Raw genomic sequence first — 19,749 nt, forward strand, 5'->3', positions numbered from 1 at the left:
AAGTTTCACAGATTTCTCTCAGTTTCAAGAACAAAGAACTGCAATGTCCTGTTGAGATGAGGTTACAAAGCATTCTATCTCATAGAGAGGTTACAAAGCATTCTATCTCATAGAGAGGTTGCCTCTTTCTTCCTCTGTTACAAACAGAGAGACACATCGCACCCTTGCTGTCTTCCTCTCACTCCTACTAATGATCTCTCCACATTTCTTTATTTTCTTTGTGGTTTTGGTTGCATTTCACCTCAGTTTCTCTTCTTTACCTTTGCAGCTCTCCCTCATACTCACTATTCCTATCCTTATTTAAGTCCACTATTTAATAAATATTATCCATTTTTTGGTTGATGCTGAACTGCAGATTCATGAAAATGTGATATATCTTTTTAATTAAGTCCAAGTCTTCATACAGATTTGGTACCACACTATTTCGTGGCTATGGGATAAAGCAAGCCAGTCCCAAGAACATGATGTTAGTGTTATTAATTATAAAAAAAAGTCAAACAAAGTTTAATCACTGGTTTCAATATAAACTAATTGCTGGTCTGTGATGTGTGACTGACAAAAGTGACAACACTCCCTGAACATTTTTCTTCCTTGGTAGCAATGTGTTGCTCTCCACTCCCACTGGCCTTTCCCATGGTTTGGAGGTTTTACTGCTCATTAGTTTAATCATCTCTTCTTCGTTTTTGATTCGTTTAGTTTAGAAGATGAAGGGCTAGACATCTGCGCTGTTCATGCTAATTAGCGGATGTCTTTTTGACAGTAATGCTGAGGGCAAGCGACTTCAGTTGCATTAATAAAGGCTTCAAAAGCAGAATGTTTATGCATAATGGTTTAATTTCATAACAACACATCAGTGACAAACTTGATAACTCAAAGAATCTGTGTATATAGAGCAGAAAACCTAATTAATGGAGAAAAGTTCACTGTCTTGAGATCCTTGTGACTGAAGAATGTTTTGTTGGTGTGTAGGTGCCATATTTATTAGAGTTGCTGTTGAACAGGCTTAAGGTCTGATTCAGACAGGCATCTCTGAGCTGAGCACAAGCACACACATATAGCTGGGGTACCGCCATCATAAACATGGCAAAAACCCACAGACCATTACATTCATTGCATCATAAACCCACTCTATGCAGCTACTCAACCCGCTATTAACTATAGACACCATTACTGACTATGTTGTGAAGAAAGTCTGGCATATCAACTTATAGCCTAGTGATAAGCTTAGATTTCCATAATTCTTCAGGCAACTGAACGTGCCGGCGTCATGTCTGTTAGTGCTTTTCAGTAACATTTGAACAATCTGACTTGGTCAGCTCTTGTACCATTAACAAGTGTGAAATGCTGCAGTCACAATAACGAACAGACACACAGTGGTGGTTTCTTCTGGCTTTTCATCAACTGTTCAAAGGAATCCAACAGATCGTGTTAATGAATTAATGAAGAACAGTACCGTACAAACTTTCCTCTTCACTTGTTTTTAGCTAAGATATGTTGATGAAACGCTGAGTCTGCTTGTTTCTCAGCTCTTCTAAGCCGAAAGAAAAGAAATAGTTTTTTTTATTGTGACCATACATCAACGTTTCAGCTGGTCCCTTTCACTACTGTTTTAAAACAATGCACCTTGTTTGGTCACTTTTATGAAATATTTATGCCAAAATTATTTATTTTCAGAAAACTGGGACTCTAGAATGACTTGACAGTGTTTTTTGTGTGGTTCTATATATTCTCGTCTGACATACAGCTGTAATGGGGAGGATCAGATTTTCATCAAGTTGTGAGAAAAGCTACACTTTTACTGTAGGGCACTTAAACCCTCATGAGGATCATTTTGACTGTTCAACAAGGATTCTTTTATGTTCTTAGCTGCTTCTATCCACAGTTGCCATGTTTTACACAGCCACTTCATGGCTGGCAGACTGATACGAACTGTTGATGTGTTGTTATGAGAAGACTGTGACTCTATGAAGACTTTTATATTATGTCGCACCTCATGCACTGTCCAGCCCAGAGCTTGCACATTGTGGCTCTTCTCTTCCTTTGCATGCTTTAATAAAGGATGAGACACATTAACAAAATCAGCAATCATTCAGTGAATGACTGAATGCCAAAGCTTTAATAGACTGAAAAGCCATTAATGTGACAAAACTCACGTGTGAAAAGGGCTTTACATTCATGCTGAACGTCTGGTTAAATGAATTTGGATGGTTTGGTCTAAGACCCACGATTGTTGCTTATTTCTTAGAGGAAGTGAGTTTTGAGAGATGAGGTGCAACTACTGTCCTGTGCAGAGTTGGAAGGTCACCCCACCACCAGGGATCCAGTACTGAATCAAAATTTGTTCAACTCTAATGACCACATCGCTACAGGGAGAGTTAGGTCATCAGTAGTCACGGGGTGTGAAGAACAAGCTGGTCAGTGGAGAGTTGTGAGGATCAGCAAGTTTATGAAGGTAGCCAGAGGAGACAAATATATAACTATTAGAGACATGAGCTCAGAGGTCTCGATGTGTTCGATTGGAAAAAAATACCAACCTTGAGCGGGCCCAAGGAGTGCAGTGAAGTGATAAATACAAAGTGCCACAACAGTTGTCTCACATGACCGTATTTTCAGATCACATTGCTATTTTTGTAAATAAATCCTTTTTCCACATCAGATTATAGACAGCCCTCTTTCTGAGTGTGGATAAACTAACAGCACTTTACTAGATGAGTTTATATTGAGTTTGTGCCTCAATTTCAAATGTGTGCCTAATTTCACGCTGTCTTTAGTTTCATAATTAATTTGTGGAAATAAGCAAGCCAAACATTTCCTCATTATCTACCAAGGATTAGATTTGGTTTTAGGGTTCCATTAAACAGTATGAGTCAAAACTGAAAATCCATAAAATGCATTCTGTTTGTGAAAGATTAGAGCTTTATAATGAAACTCCCTCGTACACCTTCTTGTTTCAAAAACAAATTGTGATTGAGAAAAGCTCACAGTCACACTTCAGGCACTGCCTGCATGTGCACACCTCTTCGTGAGCATGCATGTACAAGAGCAAGATAACATACTTGTGAATGAAAGTAAGAAGTCCCACAGTTGAATCCCTCCGAACCCACTTTGCTATGTGGGGCACCTGTGGCATCCATGCATTTGGCACCCATATTCCATGCTGGTCACATAATTATTCCTTGTTGCCTTAGGCTCAGTTTTCCTTATGAGAATAATTTGTCCTTGTCTCAACAGATTCATAGAATTGTTGCTCTTGCCTCTCAGAGCTCACAGACTTTTATTTCCTTTCTCTGATTATTTGTCTTGTGCTTCAGTGAAGGATTCATTTTACTGCTTTTGTGCATCAAAGAGCCTGGCACTAAACTGCTGGCGTGACAGACCGTGGGTTTGAGCTGTCAGGTTAAGCAATGTTGTCAGAAGCATATTTTTCACACATGAGAAAAAGGCTTCACACCACCAATTTCATTTACCACCAATGTAATTATAATACTTTGCTTTACTAATTTCTCCACACTTCGGCAGCAAAACAAAATCTGTCTTGAATCCCTGCCCAATTAGGTGTAGAAAAAGTATTGGGTGAGTGTTTCAGCTTGTGTTGCAACAATTGGATCAGTGGGTAAGAACATTTAAAATGTGGTGCCCATAGATAAAACCGCATATAAAAAAATGTGTTCTGTCATTATAAAGATGTCACAGAAATGTAAGTTTCTAATTAAGTTTTAATAAATCATATAGAATGTGGAGTAGATAATAGGATTGTGCATTTCACTGTAACTTCTCATATCCCTGTTTTCTTTTTATTGCTTCAGGGCCTTGGCAGATTTTCAAGGTCACCCAGGCTTCCACATGTGAGTTCAGTGCAAATTCACTATCCCACTGTTTCTGAGGTGTCGTCATTCCTCCTTTCAGATGTGCTTTCTTGAACATGCTTTTAAGTTTTACTGAAAATATAAAGGTTTGTCTCGACTGCTGTCATTTATAGAATAGGCAACACCATGATGCAATTGCTGTGCAAGGTGTATTTACAACGTTGATATCAGGACCTGGTTTTGTAGCGGTGCTTGCCTGTTTTTTTCGGTAACCCCCCTTGTTTTTCTGGAACATACTGTACTGCTGGTGAATTATGTGGGAGGGCCTGGGCAAGGTCTTCCCCTACAGGTTGAAACTCATTTAGAACAGAAAGAGGAGTTCAGTCCCTGGAGTTAGCTCACTAACTGGGTCAATAGCTCTCCTAATGGGAAACCTTGTGTGCTACTTTTCTCACCATGTACTGTATGCTTATTACATTTTTTTCTATTATTAAAAGTAAAGTTTATTATGCTCACTTTATCTTTTATCAAAGTCTGAGTAAAGCAGATATAAATGTGTTCTGAAAATCAAATCGGCAACTGTATAAAGCAGTGGACCGATCTCTTGAAAATATAGGCAGTAATCTCTTGTCTGAGACATCGGGAGCATGTCCACTGAAGACGCTGAAACCACACTTTACACCCACACAAGTTGCTGCCCGTCACAAGCATCAAATACCACAACCTGAAAAGCAGGCGGCCCCGTCTACCAGCTTTAGTGAACTTTCAAAGTCGTGCATGTTTTAGTCGCCAGTGCCAGATTCCAGTTTTGCATCAGAGGACACTGACCATCAGAGAAACGACCTTGTTTCTCTCACTCACCAACAGCACGGTAATTTTTTCTTTCCAATCTTTCCAATTTTTGGAAGTTATCAATGATAATTGTTAACTAGCATAACCTAGCAAAATAAGAAGAGAAGAAAAGTTAATGTCTCTACTTGATTGTTTTTCATATGTCGTGAAAAAGAGATAATACAGCAAGAATTTGTTTCATGTAAGTTAGAAAAATAGATATTACAAGACAAATTGCTATAGGTTTTAGATCACATTTTAACTGTTAAAATGTATTTGATATTATTATTGCAGCGAAATAGCAGAATGTTAAGCTAGCTATATTGTACAATTGCCTTTAATAAAGTAACAAACCAGACAAATCTTTACTCAGACTATGAATGACTTTCTATTTATTCAGGTGCAGCTGTGGAGAATACAGGATGATGCCACCAGAGGTTTAGAAACATCTGCTGCAAAGAGCTTAATGCTGTAAGTAAGGAAGAAAACAGAACTTATACGGAGTTACATCTTCAACTTCAAAACTGTAGCACAAATACTCCAACGGGTTTAGAATTTATGCCAGGAGTTTCTTGAGGTGCCTCTCTGTATGATTCTTTATCCTGGCCTTGAGGCTGCTTCCCCAAACCCCAACTCGCTACAGAATACACTACCAAGGAACAGTTTCTGTGACAACAGAATAATGATGTGTATTACTGTATACATTAAGGAATGAGCACAAAAGGGTGATGTGCTGTGTCAAAACCGCTATGTTTAATTGCCATCAACATCTTGCTTAGATTTTAAGATTAACTGTAAAGCCGTTCTCTTCCTTCAGTTATTTATTTGATGGGACTTTCACCTACTCGCTTTTAAAGACTTATCTTCCAGAGTCACAACAACTCTCAGGTCATTCTTGTTGACAGCACGAAACACCAGCTTATACTGAAACTATCTTTAATCAACACACAAAGACAGACAGTATGTGGTTTGAACAACCCTTAGAATGTTACAAACAAATCACTTCATTATCATGAAAAAGTATGCTTATTCTTTTGGAAAATCACAAAGAATTAAAAAGATAAATAAATCTGTAAGTCTGTATCCTGGTCCATCCAGACAGCCCAAATCATTTGAGACCCATGGCAGGCTGATGAATCAAATGGTCATCTTCAGGGGTCCCATTCTGTGTAGCAAGACTGAACCAGAAAGGGAAAATGAGACTATGTGTAATTAATGTATGAATGACAAACTAATCTCAGTTTCGGAGGGGTTATTCTACAAGGACACCAGTTACTGACATGACTGATTCACAAAAAATTAGACTTTAGACCTAAAACAAACCTACACAAATGTAAATTGATAACATGGCTTGTTTTGTTATCTTCTCATTACAGGCATGCGTGCTATCTGGCCTGCAGATGTTCTGTTTCCTGGTAATGGGAATACCTGGGAAAGCAACAAGTCTGTTCTCATAAATTTTGTTTATTCATTAGAAGGATCTTGAAGAAGATACGGATTAGTCTGGCTTCATGCCTCACATTTTGCTTGGATAAGAATTTTACCACAAATATTGTGATATTTTGGACTGCATTAGATTATTCATCAAGTCAATAAACATTTTTACATTTCACAGATGTCTCAGACAGCAATCAGTCAGTTTTTGAATAATGGTGTGTTTGTGTGTCACAACTTAAATCTTTCAAAGTAAAGCTGTCGGAGCTCACGAGCAGGGACAGGCTGAGACAAGCCACAGGACATTTGAGGTTGGCAGACATGTTGGGGGAAGATTGACAGCTGCACATGGGCTAAAAATCTGAAATACCATTGAACAAGTAAAACAAAACACAAATTTCTAATTATTTTTCTCGTTATGTTATTAGCAAAGCAGTGTTAATGTATATAATATCTAGATTAAAGACTCTATCCAAGAGTTGCCATTCTATGGTGTGGTGGCATAGAACCACCACACCATTCTATGGTGACTCTTTTCAGGTTGTTCATACTATGACTACAGGGATCTAGGAACAGCCATTGCGTTCAGTTAAGCAACAAGAGGGGCAGGGTGACCTTAATGACCTCATTAAAGACGTGTGAGAAGAGAAGTGTTCTAAATAAACAAGAATGAGCTCTTCATAAAGTATTTCAGTTTGAGTGTTATATGCTATGAACTGTTGACAAATTGTTAAAAAAGAAATCAATCAACTGTGTAATTAGTCTTCATCACTGATACAATATATCTTTTCTTGGCCTTGGGAAATTAAATTTTGAACCATATCTCTCGCGCTCCAGCCTTTGCTTGGGTACATCTGGAAATTTCATTAAAATAGAATGCTGCCAGGTGCAGCCAGAGATGATGAATGTTGTAATGGGATTACCCCCAAAAAAATGTTAATAAAGGGCTATGAAATAAAATCTTGTATCACTGATATCAGTGTCTGGATGTCTTAAATAATGACACAGGTAACTGCAAAGAAAAACACAACAAACACGCAATTCTATCTCATTGATGAATTCCCTGACAAAATGTTTTAACTCAACATTTAGAATTGTGTAGTATTCAAGTCAAGTGAAATCCCTCTGGAGCCCTGCAGAGCATCACTGTGTATGCAAAGGTCACATATTTTTTTGCTGGTGAGGACTATGATTTTTCACATTGCCAAGAACACGCACTTTCTCCTGCTTATACCAGTAGGTAACCTTTGTTACTGCAGGGAGTAGAGAATAAGAAATACATACAGAAAGTGATTATGAGTGCATAACAGATAAGCTCGTTTGAGGAGATTCAAGTTGAATAGCTTTTTTTGATTGACTTTTGCCACAGTTTGACTTTTCAGCAGTGCATCCACCTGCTTGTTGATTGCTTGTTCGATGACTGATGATATTTTCTGGGTTCTTGCCACAGCAGTAACATCGGTGCAAAATGCAACTCATGAGTCTGTCAAATGGGGTCAAATGTTATTATTTGCAATCATTATTTTTTATAATTATCACGTACTTCTGTAATTTCTGAACATTTTCATCAGCCACTTACACAGTGATTCCTCTGTAGATCTCTGCAGAGCACTTTAGGATTGCAAACACTGAGTTACCTGACTGCAGAAATATTGGAATCTATCATGTCACCTTGACTATTGTTAACATTCACAAGGCTAGAAAAACAAAGCTGTATCAATATGAGAAAAGATAACCTAAAATTTTTATATTCAGGATTGTTTTCTTTCAACAGTTGTTAAGCGCGTACCTTGAGACTTTTGTATTAACACCACAGACATTCTCAAAGGTACATACCTCTACTCTCCATGTTGCTCAGTGTTAAGTTTGACAGTTGAGTGGCCGCAGTTCTTTTACCCACTAAGCAGTCTGTTGTCAGTCTTTTGAGATCACATTAGAATCAGATATTTACAGTGTTATATCGAGAGGTTGTTTTTATTTACTGACCATTAGCTATTTACTTCACAGCAGCACCTTTATACAAAGCCCCTGTTCGGTTATTTGGCTGTACCAGGGCTCAACTTAGAGAAATTACATCAGTAAAAAAGGAACCAAACTGACCGGACAAGTCTGCAAAACTGGACCTGAGTTTCATAAAACCACACCAAACTGGGATGATTTATACATGAGATGGTTTGCGCTTCCCCTTTCACCAGTAATACTGGTTCATCCATCAGTCCAGGCTGTTTCTTATGAAAGTTGGTAAAAATGGTCACTGCAAAGGCAGGTGTGGATGGTGGCAAAAGCATGTCTTAACAAAAGCAATCCACTTGTTCCTCGCCTCATCATCTGTGGGAAATTTATAATAAATCTGAGCTTTTTCACAAAGTCTTAAACCCAGATGCATTTATGACAGTGAGGCATAACAAGGTAGAAGAAAAAACTCAAACGTGAATTTGCTTTACTCAGACTTAAAAATTCAGACTTTGTAATTCCATAATACAAAAGTCTCTTTCCCGACTTACAAGCCGTAAAAAGTGCAGCAAGGGTTGGAGCGTATGTGATTTTTTTGGAATGAAGTATAATAAAAAGATAAGAATCACAGAATTATTTATTTAACTTTGATAGATAGAAAAAATATGCCATCCTGAACTGATTATGAAATGTATAGAGAAGATACATTTTTTAAACTAGTTTCAAACATTTTTCAATACTGTTACTGTTAATACTGTCATTTTCAGAACATTGAAATATCTGAATATCTCACTTCCCCTTTATGTTTCTATGTCCTTATGGCTTATATTATATATATTATATGTCATCTTTTTAAATAGTGCACTCTGGCATTAAAACTACAACAAGAGCACAGTGAGGAACTCTGCATGTTTTGTCTTTTTAGCAGGAACTCCGGCTCCCCTGTATTGTGGAGACCAAGCGTGATGACTCTGATGACTCCTTCCACCTCTCACCTGCCACACGCTCCCGTCGAAACCTCCTGCTGCCCAGCTTCACCAGCCCCGTTCGCCGTACCTCACTGGGGAACCTGTTAGGGGATGAGCTGCGGCAGTTCAATGCCCTGCGACGCTGCCGTTCACCTAACCTTAGCCGCGGCTTCCTCGGCCAGAGCTCCTCTCCTCAGCCACCATCAAAAAAAGAGCACAGCTATTCGGTTTCATCACTAGCTTCGACTTCAGCCCAAGGAGAGTCAGGGGCTGAGCAGAAGCCTACGAAGCTGGTCATCCCAACTGTCACCTGTTTTCCACCTCCAGATCTTAGCCCCAGGTATTGTGAAAGCCGTCATAAAATTACATTTTCAAAGCACAAATAGAAAGACTGAACTGAATGGCTTTTTTAAATTAATAATGCAAGTTGACAATATTTAATTGTTTGACGTTTATTGTCGTATTGTTCTATGGCAGCGATAATTTGCTATTACTACCTTTGCTATGATTCATGTTGACATTAAACCATCTGTTTTGTTGCTTGATTGGGCATGATATGAGTAAGAACATAGTGATGTTGTTGCTTCTTTTAAAACAATGTTCCAAAATGTGCTCACTTGAATCATCTCACATGGGTTCGCTTCATTAACTCCACCATAGTGCTAATCTGCCCTTTTCAAGCAGTCTCAAACACTTTATTATATGTCTCTCTCAAACACCCACTTTCAACATGATGTTGCATCTATGAAGGATTCCTGATGAATTTTGAAATGTGTATGTTTGCGTGAATGAATGTCCAGTCTGTGTTGTAAGCTGCTTTACATCTGAGGCTCTCTGTAAATGCTGTTTCATCAATGAGCTTCAAGCCATTCCATAGAAACCTGCATCCTGTGCTTAATGTAAATGGGGTGTATTTGCATTGCATATTTCAACAGATGTGATTGCATTTCATTACCAGAGCACCTTATTCTCCTGTCATCTATATTTATAATGTATCCCTAAGTCACCCAGTAAGCTATAGACATGGGTTCATAGGTCTCAAGTGTCCCCCCTCCAGACTGGGCTCCTCTCTTCAAGCATAAAAACCTACATGGGTCTCCGCCAGCAGCAGCTCTCATGGCACATTTCTGGGTTGTCTTGAGGCTCTGATGACAACTGAAAAAGCTCTACTGTTACATTGACCTCTGTTTCCTTCCTCCCCACCCCTCCTGCCAGGGTTGTAGATGGCATCGAAGACAATGGGCACACATTTCATTTCACCGTGGAGCACAGCGGGCCTAACGCCAGCACAGGTGGCAGTACCCAAGGTAAGTCAAACTGCCCCCAGCTGCGAGGGTCACATGGGTGCCAGATGGCTGGAGGTAAATTCAAGAGTTCAAACAGTGGATACCACGAGGCAAACCTGCCTGCTTCTGGGGAAATCTGAGAGCACAACAGAATGAAATGACAGCCAAGTGTCCAAACAGTCAGAGAACATGTTAAAGGACAAATGAGGTCAGAACAAGGTTCCCACCATCGTTTTTTTTACTGATGATTGCAATCCTTCTTGGATGGCTATCCAGTGAAGTTCAGTTGAAGTACAGTTAATCTACTTGATTGAAGTAAAGGCTTTAGTAACAGATGCGTCCAACAGTAGACTGCAGCAGTATAAAATACAACTACTACACCTTGTAGATACTAAAATCTATTTAAAAACTGTTGCATAGGGTGAACCCCCCCCAATTCACAATTCTGCATTAGCTAATATATCTGTAACATCCTGTCATCCTGAAGTCAAAGACCAAAAGAAAAGTTCCTCTCAATTATTTTGAGTCCTCTTCCCCTGAATGTGCCCATGTGGTGTTTGTTCATTCTGGCAGATAGATGTATAATCTTGTTCAAAGAATATGAAAGAATATGCAATCGCTTGTGGTCATGAGAGAAACTGCATGTGATGGGTAAAAATAAATGATAGTTTTCTGACCCTATATTATCTACACTCATCCAGAAAGTGACAAAAGTGTTTCAGTAAAGTGTTGTCATGTCATTGAAAGTATATCAGTCTTGATCTCACGTCACACACAAGTCAGTGGCTGAAAGTGCAGCGTTTAACTGCACTTAAGCCCTTCCTTCCTCCTTGAGGACTTTGTGACTTCTTCAATGAAAACTTGAGAATGACGCCTGCTCATTCGAGTCATATTTCCCTTCTGCTGCTTGTACAGGCGTTACTGGACACTGTTATGAGTTTGAGGAATTTGTTTATTTCATGTAGATAGTTGGGGATAAGTTGTAGTGTAGTTGCATGAGATCACGCAACAGTCAGATGTTTTTACCAAGTAAATGGCTCAAGATTCTCCCACTTTCCCTGCTTGAAAAGAAAAATTAAGTAATGAAAAGACTCGTTATAAAATGATCATGCTCCTGATCATTGTAAACACTGAAAATATTATCCCATTCCTGACTGCTATTCTGCGTACATACAGTACACATATCAGTGACTTAGCACCCACAAGAGTCACATATCTTAATTTTATTTCATATCAGTCTGAATAGGTCAGCTGAGTAGTGTGTCTGAGCTGTGATTTTATAAACCAGTCTTTTAATTTTCTCCCTCTCAATTTTCCAGAGTCCCCACAAGCCAACACCGCCCTGCTTGTGGAGACAGAGGAAGTCAGGCAGAGCATCAGTCAACTCAACCTTAAGGTAAAGTACAGCCACTTAAGCCAATTTAAAAATTCATGGGCCTAAGGATGATGGATATTCACCTCTGCTTTGCTTCAAATTGTTCTCATTACAACTTCAATCTGTGGTGGTGACTTTTGTGGTGACTGTACAGCAACACATCTTTGGTTGTATGTCAACATTGAAATGTAATTTCCTATTTTTATTCTAGAAATGAAAACACTGACACTTAAAGTAAGAAAGTAAAACATTTAGTTTCATTTATACATTTCTGGCACCATTTATCAGCATTGCTGGTATATCTACATGGGAAATATACAGTTCTATCAAATATACTCCATTGCTTCCAGTCTGACTCTGCACTCGGAGGGTGTGTTCACACTTGTTCAAACTTAGATTACTAGACTGTTTATTTCCAACATTTCTCATTCTTCAAATCATAAGAGCTACACTGCTCAGAGCAGGATTCACCATTTCTTTGCAGCATATCCTCGTTTGTGTGCGCAACGCAGGACCTCTTGGAGCTATTTTGAACTTATATATTTAGAAAGTTGTTTGTGACGTCTCCATTGGTAAAAATACCACCACATACAGCCTACTAGAAGCCAAGGAGCTCATTTATTCCAGTTTTTGTCAGTTCAGTTAACCAAATATATGTCAGAGAAACTGTCCAATCAGTGTGACCTTATCTATAGGTCTTCTCTCAGGCTTGTATGAAAGAAAATGCCAGTTTGAACAGTAAAGTGTGTCAGGACAAATTTCTGCTTTGGTACAGAGTGTGAACACACCTTTAATCTGTCAGGAAAGAGAGCGAAAATATTATTATTTTCTTTCCTCTTTACATTATCAAACTTTGCTAGTATCCCCAGGGATTCAGTACTACATGTAATAAGAAACCATTTTAGTCATTGTAAGGATTAACAGTCTTTTTGTGCTCTTTTGAGAGGATAAAATTAAATCATATCTGGACATTAAGCTGTAATGTAACCCAACAATAGAAGCCAATAAATGTGTCTCTTTCAAGCAGACCTAATGGATAGAAGTGTGTTTTTGGTATTTCAGTGTTCTCCCTGTGTATTTAACCTAATTCAGTCTGTTTGATTTTTCATGTAGGACATTTTTAAAGTATTTTAATGTCATGAACAACTCTATGCACTCTCTAAACAGATGGGCACATTAAACCAGGAAGTATCGGAGCTCACCAAAGGTCTACATCACATGATGCATCTCCTCCAGGCTCACATATCTGTACATTACCACAAGACCCCATTACCCCCCTTTCCTTATTCTGTCCAAACCGTGTCCAACCCTCCCACAGCCTCTAACGCTGGCATGCCACTCAGTCCTGCTTCAACAGACTGCCTCCAAAATGATCCTAGGAGCGTCATAGCCCACAGCCACCAAAGTCCAACTGCCTCTGGCCATTGGAGCTGCAGTGGAATGACTGAATCCCAAACAGAGAGTTACCGGCCCTCTACTCCACCCGCTAACTCCTGTCTACCGCATTCTGTAAATGCTGTATCTAAGCTAGGCACATGCCATAGCTCTGAGAACAAGTCCTCGCAACTGTGGACCTGCCCGCCGCTTCTTAGCATCAGCCCAGCCTACCAGGGTGGAAGTCCTGCTCTAGCACGTCACGCAGGACACGAAGGCTCCAAACTTCTCAGTGCGAGTCCCACCACGATCAGCCAATCCCAGCCCACTTTGTGCCTGCAGCCTCCAAGTGATAGTGATCAATTCTCTTGCCTTTTGTCCAGTGCTCCTACAGTTACATCCACACACAGCCTGCTGGACACATCACCCAGTTCTTACTCCCATCTCAACCTTCCTCAAGCTTCAAATGAGGCTATTTGTGCTCTGATGTCTGCCCCACCATCTCATAATCTGATCCAGGATACCTCTATCTTCCAAATCGATGACTCGCACCCCTCCATCCATCCTGCCTCTTCTCTGGATTCAGGATCACCACAGAAGGATGTTCTAGAGTCCTGTCTCCCATTAGGCGACCCTGCTGCTTTAGAGCACACCAGTTTGGAGTGCCTGCTGGGAAACAGAGATTCTATGGAAAGCAGGGACAGCGAAAGTGCATCATCTCGAAGGTCCAGCATTGGCACCCAGACTCAGAGTACTGAGCAATCATGGTGCCTGGACCTCACAGACTGAAGTGTCCATGTTTCAGGGGCAGACTGGAATGAAGCAGCTCTCAACAAGATACTCAGTTTATTGACAAGCAACTACAGTGTTTAAAAAAGGTGGAGATTGTTAGTGGGTGCTCTATTTCTCCCTTTTAATTCTTGGGCTCTCACATTTGTCACTTTCTATGCAAAAGCATGTATTTGTGCATTATCTTGGCTTTACTGAAGTGTGTCTTCAACTAAAGGTCCACAACAGTGGATGCAGTATATGTTGTATATTTTTTTCCAACATCCTCAGAGCATTTTGCCGTTAATGATACCTGTTACCTCCTTGCATGGTAAAGTTTTTTATTCTTTTTCCTAAGGAAAAGGTTTCCAAGTTAATGTGTAAGCATTCCACATGAAAACCTGTTGATTGTGTACACAGATACTGTATTTATAAGGTAGAAAACTCAGAGTTGTTGGCTATTTTAGTATACAAAGGAACAAGATTGACGCTTCACTTTGCATGTATGAAACGACCTCTCTGCATAAAGTGTACATTGTTTTTATTTTAATGTTTTTCTCAGTTCCGCAGTTTTATTGGTGAATTCATAAAGTTTCAGACTGGTGTCCAAACTCTAAGCACTACACATCACATAATTGATGATTTCAGATAAAAGTCCTTTTAACGTTTCCTTTTTATGCTCTCCAAATGATTCTTCCAGAGATTTTAATACATTTCCTTTTCTTTACAATAAACATGTCTGCTGATGAATTAAACAAAAATATATATTTCAGAAAAAGTGGGTCCCATAAAATATTTAAATCTTTGTAATTTACAAAATATGAATGGCACAGAGTTGAAAACTGAGGACCCTCATACATTATTCATAGCATTCAGAAGTTTTTGTCTTTTTGAATGATTTCTCTTTGGCTGACAAAATAAATATGCAGAAGATGTGTGACTGTGTCCTTTACTATGTTGTTGTGTTGTGTCACACTTTCACAAAGAAACAGATAACAGTACAGAGTATACATGACTGCTTCGCTGCAATAAAACATCTCCTCTGTCAAAGAGCCATCTTAAATTTTTGAAAGGAACATTTGATATATCTGGTGGTTTAATGGTGGCTTTGTGCAGGCTTTTACTCAATATCAGGAATAAATACAGATGTTTAGTGTTCCGTAAGAGCTTAGAAAAATGTAATGGAGGAGTACATTTTTATGACTCACCAGTTACTTGGAGAAGTCCAACCTCTTTTCCATTCTAACTCTTAATAAAACTGCCTCCAAAAGAAGAGAGTTGGGAGGTTTGTCAGTCTTTATGGCCACATGTGCTTTGTTCTACAGTTCCATTTGGTCTCATTTTCTCATTCTAAACTGGAGAACCACCTTTCAGCTGAAATACTGCTATGTGAATGGTTAGCATTGGTTTCAGGAGTTAGCCAAGTCTGCACCTATACTCTTCTGTATTAATTTCAGTGTTACTTGAACTAGCTTGAGCAGGCTATGCTCATAAGGTAGCTACTAGGAAAAGTTGTATTCTGACTGATCAAAAAGTACGTAAAGGCATATTTCCAAAAATATATTTAGTTAAATTCTTTCCTGGATGGAAACAAAACAGTTTTAGATGTTTAGGCTTCTCTTGGCAGCTCTTTGATTCTCACATATCAGCTATATGACATTTGCTAATAAATTTAGCAAATTTGCTAATAGTAGGCTAAAAAAAACAAAATCAAAAAAGGTATATTTTGTGTTGTTGATGGGAGAGTCATACCGCTCCAAGTTTTTCTTCAACCACACTTCTCAAAAAGAGGTTAAAGTTTGGACTCTGTGGCAGCCAATGATTGTTGAAAAATGGCGTCTCACTCTCCATCAACCATTCTTTGATAATCTGAGCCTGATTGATCCTGCCTTTTTCATCTTGGAATATGATCGTGCCAGTATGTAAGGAAAGATATAGTGATGGAAGACGTTGGTCATTCAGTATATGCAGGTAGTCAGCTGTACAATTCTTTTTCGGCACTAAATGTTGCTGTAACTCCCCTGATCAACTGAAGCAACCCCAGATCATAAATATGCATGGTAGGCGCAGGGCAAGATGGGTACTGTATTCTATCAGCCACTCTTCTTATCCTTGATGTGCCTATCATACTGCAAGTAAAGTAAATCTGGACTACCAGACTACATAACATTTTTTCTTCCACATGGCTCCAGTATCACAACTTTTGCCTTTTTTTCTTTGTTAAGCCTCCCTGGTAAGTGGTTTTCTTGAGGCTACACAGCTTCTTAGTCTCAATACCTTCAGTTCTCTTTGCATTTTGGAACTTGCATTCACTATTAAACATTGCTGTGAGTTCTACTCATTTACCTGTATTTGATTTAACCAAACAGTCACCAAGTAGCTCTTTTTTAGTAGTTACAGCAGTCTTCTTAGTTGATTTGTTTGCTTGATGCAGAATAATAATTTAACCCTTCCAAAACAAAGTAACATATCTTCCACAACCATAGAATGTGTCTTCCAACATGGTAGTTTAAGGAATGAAAAGCTACTTACTCATGTCAGTTTGGGTTAAATAACATGTTGCTTGCTGAAACATGTTAATGCAGGACTTTTCCAGCAGGGACGCTCTTACCTATTTGGTGACAGCAGTACACTTTTATCCACTGTTTATTATTTGAAAAGACAAGTTTTATCTATAAGTTTATATAAAGTCTGTAAAGTCCTACTTGATTGTGTAACAAGTAATCTGACCAGTTACATTTTCAAATTCAAGGCACTTACTTTTACGCTTACAGCAGGTTTACTTGAGAAACAGCCTCCGTATCCTCTGCAGCATACATGCAGCCTGTGATTTACTGGGCGAGTCACAGACAATTTCATGTTTTATGATTTTGCTTTATTAATTTCTTATCTTGAAATCTGTTTACCTTCTACCGGCTGGCCTACCTTGCTCCCCTTGTTCAGTCCTGTTAGTTTTGCCCTTATTTCAGTTCCACACCAGCACTAAATTAAAAATTACTACACCGGTGGTTCATTTTGTGATGACCCTCCTCAGTCTACTTCCAGAATTTCTTTGTATTTTCTCAGCTCCTCATTGTTAGAACTTGTTTGTATCTTGTAATATGGTCCAAAGTCAAGTTATCATTTCTACTTTGTTCTGTCCAAGATTCCTGGTTTTGACATCCCACCTCTACAGCTTCTTTAGTTTTGATTTAGTCAAATAAAAATGTATGTGTATGTATGGCTTTAAGGGAACTCTTGTGGGACACTAGCAGAAATATCTGATATAAATAGGTAACAGAACACTGAAAATAGGGTGTGAAACAAGAGGGAAAGGGACCGGACAGGCCACATTTGCGTTCCTTTTTTTTTTTTTTTGTGTTTCCTCCTTCAGATTGTCCAGTCAGCACTCCAACTATCCTCTGCATTGCAGAAGTGCCCTGCTGTTTAATTAATACTGACTTTAGACTGCACCAACCGGGGCCCATCTGGATCATCTTACTGCACATAATTTTACTTTAGTTGCAGTCATATTAAGGCTAAATACACAAAAACACAGGTATTCTTAAAAAAAAAGAGAAAAGTCACACCACTGTTTACACAAAGGAATCTGCTTACGTTGGGTCCATGCTGTGTTTTTTTTAAAAAAAATTGGTATGAGCATCATCCCAACATCCTGATTGTTTAACTTTCTCAGAAATCTTTAGCACTTACTCCAAATACAGATTCCAAAGTAATTTATTTTCAAGTGCTTCGCCCGTTAACCTGATTTAAACCTGCAAACACTGATCTACTATTCACACAGGGGCTGACAAGACATAGGTTGTAGAAATTAACACAGAGCAGACAATCACAGGGGCAGACAAGCAGGGGAGGTGAAACCAGAGAGGAAACACAAAGGAAAAACAATTTTAAAAAAGAAAGAATAATGAGTATACTAAGCAAATACTAACTAAGTACAACACAGGAACTTCACAAAAAACGTGGACTAATAGAAAGCCAGACTAAAACTTCACCAAAACCAGAATAAGAGGACTAACAGAACCTGGGCAAAAATCCAAAAGACTAATTATTCATTTGTACTGTTCATTATTACAGTAAAATTTGATTTGTTGCAGCATTTGTCCATTGTCACTTTGTGATGATTCTCAAAATCAACATGATATAATAATAATAATAATAATTGTTTATTCATCACGACATTACAGGGTTTTTGATTATAAGAGAGGATGAAATTAAAATCAATTGTTTTTTATTGTCTCAACTGCACCACAAGACGTCACATGAACTGCATGAAGAAAAGCATACAGAGTTGATTCCACCATTTTGTCTACATAGCTGATTTACAATTATGGGGTGAAAAATTACGTTTGCCACCGAGGTAACACTAAAGAGACATTTCAAGAGCCAAATCTTTGCTTTGTTTAAGGCTAAAAATTACCCAAGCAGGAGCTATATAATAAAAACAGAAATAAGTAGCAGAAAAATAAAGAAGACGTGATGGGCAAGCCGAGTGACTTCTGATGTTTAACTCAACACACAGAGATATAATGCAGAAAGAGGTATTCTTGTGCCAAATTAATTATTGTATGAACATACAGATTTACACAGAACTGTACAAATTCCATCAGCTGCACACAAGAACTTAACACAGTGCATAAAGCTGATAACAAAAGCAATTAGTAAATGTTAGAAAATGAGAATTAGAATCAAGAGGAGTCAGCTGTTGTGGCTCAGGCAACTGATTGGGATTCCTCCTGGTCACCTCCCTTTGGAGCTTTTTCTGGCACATCCAACTAAGAGGAGACCCCAGGGAGATCTGGACCCAGAACATGCTGGAGAGATTATATGTCCCCTGTGGCCTGGAAACGCCTCGGGATCGCCCTGAAGGAGCTCAGGAAGGGGGTGTCTAGGTTTCTCTCTCAGACCTGTCGCCTGGAAAAAATTAAATGAATGAGGGATAAGACTACATATTTCAAGAACTCTAGAAATTAAATATTGTCACGATCAATGGGTTTTGTTATGTTCCATGTTTTTGTGCTGTTCTGTAATTTGACTTATATCTAAACATCTATACATTATATCTATACATCTAAATGCGGTGATCAGCATCCTTTTACTTTTTTGTCATCTGTCTTTCCTGCTTTGGCTGCAGCAGCTGTGTTGCTTTTCAGCATGCCAGAAATATAGGATTTTGATAGCAAAATTATCAAAAAGTAGGAAACCGTGTGTTGACTTACAAAGTTGAGTACAGTCCCCATGTAAGCCTAAACAAGCAGTAACTGGGAACATCTGGCGGAGGCCCCTGTCTGAGAGATCTTCATAACACACCTCGTCTTTTTCATACATACATACAGGCTGAGGACGTGGAATCTGAATGGGCCATGTTCAGAACCTCAGTTACGGAGGTGGACTCCAGTGGACTTGGCCTGAAAGTCATTGGTGCCGGTCATAGCAACAGCCAGAGGACCGGCTGGTCAACGCCAGCGGTTAGAGAAGCTGTCAAGCTGCAGAAGGAAGCCTCTGAGGCTATGTTGTCCTCGGGGGTCACCCAAGGCCAAAACATATGCATGGTCAGAGGTTGCAAAAATCTGTGTGATTGAAACCCAGAATTACCATTTCAAAGTTAAAGAAATAAAACCTAAAGAAAACTTAAGGATTTAAAGGATTTCACATTGCAAGAGGATCAGCTAGATTAAATAGTTTTGGTATAGTTGCTTGTTAGTGAGAATGAGTAAATCTGCAAACCTGTAGTTTATCTTTGTAAAAGGTTTTTTGACATAGTATTCCCACAAGATAAAGAGCGACAGATGTATGTTTTCTTGTATATGTATGTATGTATGTGTGTATTAAGTCAGGAATAAGTCAGGTCAGGGATTATCTTAGTTTGTTATCATTCAAGAGAGTTGAGGATAGTTTTGATGACTCCACTTAATAGGCTGTTTGTAATATCTCATTTACTGCTTTTGGGTAGC

At 38.9% G+C, this 19,749-nt stretch overlaps 1 protein-coding gene across 1 annotated transcript in view; it reads left to right on the forward strand.

Annotated features, from left to right (window-relative positions):
* kcnh4b (potassium voltage-gated channel, subfamily H (eag-related), member 4b) overlaps positions 1–14,701 on the forward strand; it is a 44,910-nt gene extending 30,209 nt beyond the window's left edge. Inside the window, exons 12-16 of the mRNA XM_072373865.1 lie at positions 3,807–3,845; positions 8,950–9,332; positions 10,208–10,299; positions 11,598–11,674; positions 12,821–14,701. Coding sequence (XP_072229966.1) covers positions 3,807–3,845; positions 8,950–9,332; positions 10,208–10,299; positions 11,598–11,674; positions 12,821–13,816 — 1,587 coding nt within the window. The 3' untranslated portion in view covers positions 13,817–14,701. The remainder of the gene's footprint in view (positions 1–3,806; positions 3,846–8,949; positions 9,333–10,207; positions 10,300–11,597; positions 11,675–12,820) is intronic.
* Positions 14,702–19,749: the final 5,048 nt, after the last annotated feature.

The sequence above is a fragment of the Leuresthes tenuis genome, unplaced genomic scaffold, assembly GCF_036924035.1.
Source record: "Leuresthes tenuis unplaced genomic scaffold, fLeuTen1.0.hap1 SCAF_20, whole genome shotgun sequence".
In the NCBI taxonomy this organism is placed as follows: Eukaryota; Metazoa; Chordata; class Actinopteri; order Atheriniformes; family Atherinopsidae; genus Leuresthes; species Leuresthes tenuis.